Here is a 6,383-nt window from a genome sequence, read left to right on the forward strand (position 1 = left end):
ACGTTTATATATAATCAGTTTCTTAGATATGTAAATATATCTCAAATGCTCAAATGTGCTGGGACATTTTAAAAGTGAGGACAAATGCTTTTGAAGATTATTGGATTGTATCAGACTGTACAGCCAATAAGCAGTAGACCCAGAATTCAAATACAGGTGCCCCAATTCTAAACAATGTGCTTATTCTATTTTACAACTCTGCCTAGTATCTTTGACATCATACTAAGGCACTAAAGAAAGATAACCTGGGAAAATACAAATAACATTGTGGCATGCAATTATGCACTGCCATATCCTCAGTTTAGGAATGAGGGTATCTGACTAGGACATAAAACATTATATTCCATCTTAGTGCTTTTAATTTGAAAGTATGAGAAATACTAATGAAGAAAAAGCTTTAACAACAAGGATAACAAACTCTTGGGAGGCAGGGCAGTGCCAAAATTGGTTAAATCCATGGTTCAGTGAGGTCAGCATCTCAGGCTGGTTTTTCTGACACTCACTTGGCTCTGCTTTTCGGTCTTCAGGGTGCTCAGCCCTTCCAGAAACTGGGCCTTCACATGGCAAGCCCAGAGGCAGGAAGTTCTGGGAGTTTCCCCATCTCTGTCAGGAGAAAACTTTTCCTAGAAGTCACTAAAATTCTATTCCAGTCTCATGGGCTTTACTTGCTCTTGCCTAAACCAATCACTGGCTAAAGCAATGGAATGTCATAATCAGCTCTCAGACTAATCAACATTCACTCTGTGGATTGACAGAAGGACTATTTTCCAGGAATACATAAGAGGGTGAAAACCTAAACAATATCAGTGTTCTGTCATCAAGGAAAAGTCAAAGGATGATACTGAGTGGGCAAGAAATGGCATCTATATTTGCCAAAACCATGTTTTTATTTAAGTACATTATCACTATTATGACAACAATAAATATCTAAGGAAAGTTTAGAAATTTTTATTTTTCTGAAAGCAATGAGGAAAAGGAGGAAGACAGAAAATAAGTTTACAAATGCTGATTTTGAGACTTCTTTCTATCATCCACAAATATACATGAATCACCCCGTTCAGACTGCGTTTTCCACACTCCTCTCTCGTCCTCATTCTCTTCCCCTTATTTGTGCTTCTTCAATTTCATGAGTCTTGGCTCATGTTTCTTTGTACTACTTAATCAGTATATTGATACTATTCTCAAAGAAATTTCTGTAGCTTCCTTCCTTTATAGAGATCCACAGACTAGGAAAGTTTATTTGGCAGATTGACATCATAAATCAAGCGATCAATTTTAGTACCTACTCGTGTATAAGCAAACGACTGTTTTTCTAGGTTGCAATCCAACAATATATATATAAGCTTTTATATGTATTGATTGCCCCCAAGTCAACAAATGTTAAAACTATTATATTATTTACTGAAATATCTTTACATAATTAAGCCCAGGATTCAAATATTACAATTCATAGTTTATAGAGCCAGAAAAGGTGATTACTGGTCTATTTTACTAAGTAAATAAACATGGTGCCAGAAAATATCCACATCCAATAAAATTCTTTCATTGGAAAATGAATTGGTGTTCACAATGCCCCGGACAATTTTAGTTTACAAATCTGAATATTATTCTCATGTGTTTCATATAGCAAAAACCAATGTTTCATTAAATTTCCTCCCAGATACTTATTTGGAGAATTTGTCATAGGCCTAATAGTAAATTACTGTATTTTCTGCCAGGACTCTTGTAAGACTTGAAGCACCCTTTAAAAATAGAGATGTAATCACCCCTTCAGGAGAAAGGGAGAATGAAGAAAACAAGATACAAAGGAAAGACTAGTCCAAAGGGCTAACTGGACCACAACTACCACAGCCTCCACCAGACTGAGTCCAGTACAACTAGATGATACCCGGCTACCACCTCTGACTGCTCTGACAGGGATCACAACAGAGGATCCTGGACAGACCGAGATGGAGAAAAATGTAGAACAAAATTCTAACTCACAAAAATAGACCAGACTTACTGGCCTGACAGAAACTGGAGAAATCCCAAAAGTATGGCCCCCGGACACCCTTTTAGCTCAGTAATGAAGTCACTCCCGAGGTTTACCCTTCAGCCAAAGACTAGACAGGCCTATAAAACAAAACGAGACTAATGGGCACAACAGCCCAGGGACAAGGACTAGAAGGTGGGAGGGGACAGGAAAGCTGGTAATAGTGAACGTGAGATCGAGAAGGGAGAGTGTTGACATGTTGTGACGTTGTTAACCAATGTCATAAAATAATATGTGTTCTAACTGTTTAATGAGAAGCTAGTTTGTTCTGTAAACCTTCACCTAAAGCACAATAAAAAAAATTTTAGAAAAAAGTTGAAATAAGTACTTAAAAAAAATAGTGATGTAAGTAGTCCTCTCAAGAAAATTATATGAGTTAATTATAAGGTTTTATATATGAATATCTTGGGGAAAAGGGAGACCAGAAACGGAAAATGATCAATGGAGTGAGCCATTCTTGGCCATTTTCCCCCAAATGTTTTAATTTTATATGGCTTTAATGATATACACCCACTCCTCACTTATCGACATGGTTAGGTTCCAAAGACCAGGTCATTATGCAAAAATCAGCATTATGTGAAAATGGAGGATGACCACATCAGACCACAAAATGGAGGATGACTACATCATTACACAACTGCCAAATTACATCATTACATCACTGCCAAACCACTGAGAATCATGGCCCAGCCAAGTTGACACATAACCTTAACCATCACAGGCAGCGTTACTCTCGCTTCACACAGCATTGTTAGTTACTGCCAGACATAGTAAGTCATTAATGTGCAAAATAGAGAGTAGATTTTTTATTATTAAATGCAAAATGTTGGATAACGAAATATTTGATAAGTCAGGAGTGAGTGTACTCATTCCATGAAGAATTCATTTCAAATTAGAATTAATCATTTATTTTTAAAATTTGTATCTCTTATTTGGAATTTGGAGCTTCTTATGGGAAATTAGAGAAGCAGCAGCAGGATCTTTTAGTGACCCACAGCTCCTGTGGTTAAACCTCCTGAGTTAAGGTGTATCAACCTTTGCCTACTAGATACCAGTAGCACTGACCCTCCCTCTCCACCAGTTGTGATGACCAACAGTGTCTCCAGACATTGCTAAATGTCCCCTGGGGGCAAAATCCTCTGCCATCCCCCACCGCCTATTGAGAACCAGTGCCCTAATCAGAGCAGAATTTTCAATATGGCCTGATATATGATAATTAGAATTTTTTCCAATGAAGTTTGCATTCATATTTTAGTTAACCTCCCAATAGATGCACAGCTATTTATTAGGGTTAATTAATTAAAACAGTAACAAGTTCAAAGTTGCTTCCAGTTATTACATGTCATTTTTCATGGGAAAATTTGTGACAAAGATATCATAATTGTTTTAACTATCTGTCTCCTTTAAACACAAAACAAATACAAAATTAAACTATCTCATATTGAAAACAAAAATATTAGGCAGTAAAAATCAATTAATTGAATCTAAATCGTACAAGCAATGGTATTAAATCTCAAACCTAAGTTTACCATATGCAGTGCTTTCACCCAAAAAATGTCCTCAGTGTCTTAGGAAAAAAAAGAATGAATATTAACCTAACACATTTATTAGCGCTGTTACACTACCCTCATGGACATTATGGTTAGCATAATACAGAGACGGAAATTTAAAGGAAGCAAACACTACACATCACCACAGGACAATCAATTACACAGGTAATTTTCTTTTCTTTCTCTCTCTCTTGTTTTAGCTTTGGGATTTTTGAGGTCTTATAAGTATAATGGCCTGTTGGGCAGATTTTTTTTTTCTTTCCTACAGGTTTTAATGATAAACTTGGAGTGCTTCACCAGCTGTTTTCAGCTACTTTATGCCTCAGAAGCAGAGAAGTCACAGCTGAAAAAGATCAACAGAAAGTAGCAAAGCGGGGGAGGGGGGGGAAGCACCAGAGCGAGGCTCTCTGAGGCAACAAGAAGCCAATGAAAAACTGAACACTGTTGACTGAGGAAATTGCAAGGGATTCCTAGGCAAAAAGGAGGTGGGAAATTGGGCGAGAAATGGGGAAAATTAAGAGGTAAGTAACCAAGAATAGTGTTTCTCAAATTTAAATGTGCTTATGACTCACCCAGGGACTATGATAAGATGCAGATTCCGGTTCAGAAAGTCCGGGGCAAGGCCTGAGAGTCTGCATTTGGAACAGTCTCCCAGTTGTTGCTGATACTGCTGGTCTTTGTCCCACACTTGGCGTAGGAGGCTGTTAGTACACCCCCCTCCCCCACTCCTACGTATCTCTGGAAATAGAAATGCCAACTTTCTTTCCTCACAAAGTCTATGAGATTATTTAACAATGTAAAATAAATTCATTTCCCAAAATACTCTGTATATAGAAATGTGTTCTCTCTACAGCTTCTTTACAGGAAAACATGAGGTAGACTGTTGCTTTGATATATAACTCATTTTTTTTATTGTTGCTTTAAAAAAATACACATATAAGCATCCATTAGTAAAAAATCACTACAATTTTTTATTTTCTTATATCCTTAAGCCTAAAGTTTCTATGGTATATTGTCTGATGGAGTAATATAAAATTCAAATTTCTAAAATCAAAATTAAGGTTAGGTTTGCCTTTTGGGTTACTAGTTTTAGATGAGCTTTCCAGCACAATGCTGAGTTTCAGTTTTACTCTTTTTATAACTGCTAGGGCTGTGTTTTTATCCTAATCCTTTTATTCCTTTTACGCCTATGGGAAAACTAAATCCTGGCTTACTTCATATTCTCTCCTCCAAAGTAACAAAGGCCTGATTAGGTGATATATTTTGGCATTTTGTCAATGTCAAGGTGTACCAGGAAGAGAAGCAGATACAAAGATGACAGATAGATGAAGTATCCCTGATGTAAAACATCACTTGATAAAGAAGAAGCTAGTACTACCTTAAAAATGAGTGTGTTTAGGCACAAAAATCTAAAGACTGAATGCTAGTACTAAGTGGAAGTAATTGTACCCTCTCTGAAAAGAAATCTAGGATAAAAAGGAGAGGAATATCCAAATTTGTCCCAATGACAAATACTTCAAAATAGTACTTTGCACTTTCCATAGGGGATACTTGGAAATACAAAGATATGTTTAGGCTTTTATTATACAATTTTATGGAAACACAAAGTTTCCAAATGTATGACCTCCTTCTTTCTGAAAAGAAGAGAGTAAAATATTCTCATACAACAGTCTCATCATAAACATACAAGGCTCTGAAATGCCACAAAGCACCTTAGTAATCTGTGTCTGGCTGCAAACTGCTCAAGTAATGTAAGAAGTTTAAAATTTGAAGACAGCACCGGGTTTTTCCTAAACAAAATCCCCAGTTTTAAGCTGATCTAGACAAGTTGCAGACATTTTAAACAAAGAAATTAAAGCCACATAGGTTTATACACTTGACAGATAAATCCTACCCTCACCACTTTCTGGAACAGCCACCAGGGTTGATCTGAATGCTACAACACCTTCTCCAAACACACATGTTCTGCATTACTTGAAATTTAGAAAGTCTTCTCCATTCACCTATCCTGATCACACACCCAGAAAAGTGAAGTGATCCCACTTAGACCATTTATACGATGTCGGAAATATTTAAAGTATTTAATCGGTCTCCTCAAACAATTGATATATTACAGAAGAAAAATAAAATCTCAAAATTCCTGAAAATTTAATTGGACAGAAATATTAGGTATTGTTAACCCATATACAGAACAAACTTATAAACATAACTTTCATCAGATATTTACAGGTGATCCCTGTGGAGAACATACTAATAATTCCTTCAAGCTCCCGCAGAGAGGCATTGGACAGATTTCAATAGTTTACTACACTTACCCCATGTGGTGGATAAGAGATCCAGCCCAGCTCCCCCTGAATTGTTTTTGAATCCAGAAGATTGACTAAAAGAAAACACAGATACCAACACAGTTAAGAGAAATGAATTATTTCTTGCCTCTGTTAAGTTAATGTTATCTATTGTTGCTTTTGTTGCTGTTAAGGATTATACCAAATGGTGCTAAAGTGAACCCAGAATATTGACAAAAATTATGACTCTGCTCATTTTCATCATATGTATAATATGTATAAAAAGAAGGGAACTAAGAAAAGAAAAAAAATGAGGAAAGTAAAAGCGTCAATTTTCTGGGGCCTTTTAAGCTGTTTGTGTTTGTTTACAAAGATGAGTTCATGTTCAATATATTTATACTTATTTCTGATAGAATAATTACAGGTTTACATAGTAAACAATAAAAATGAAAAATAGAAAACTGCATTAATACTAACATGATATCAAAATAAACTGCCATGGCTATTAAATTTGAC

General features: G+C 36.0%; 1 protein-coding gene across 1 annotated transcript in view; it reads right to left on the bottom strand.

The window, feature by feature from the left end:
- The window catches only part of EPHA3 (EPH receptor A3), a 432,183-nt gene that overhangs the window by 405,897 nt on the left and 19,903 nt on the right, over positions 1–6,383 (bottom strand). The window contains exon 2 of the mRNA XM_004371373.2: positions 5,898–5,962. Coding sequence (XP_004371430.1) covers positions 5,898–5,962 — 65 coding nt within the window. The remainder of the gene's footprint in view (positions 1–5,897; positions 5,963–6,383) is intronic.

The sequence above is a fragment of the Trichechus manatus genome, unplaced genomic scaffold, assembly GCF_000243295.1.
Source record: "Trichechus manatus latirostris isolate Lorelei unplaced genomic scaffold, TriManLat1.0 scaffold00012, whole genome shotgun sequence".
Classification (NCBI taxonomy): domain Eukaryota; kingdom Metazoa; phylum Chordata; class Mammalia; order Sirenia; family Trichechidae; genus Trichechus; species Trichechus manatus.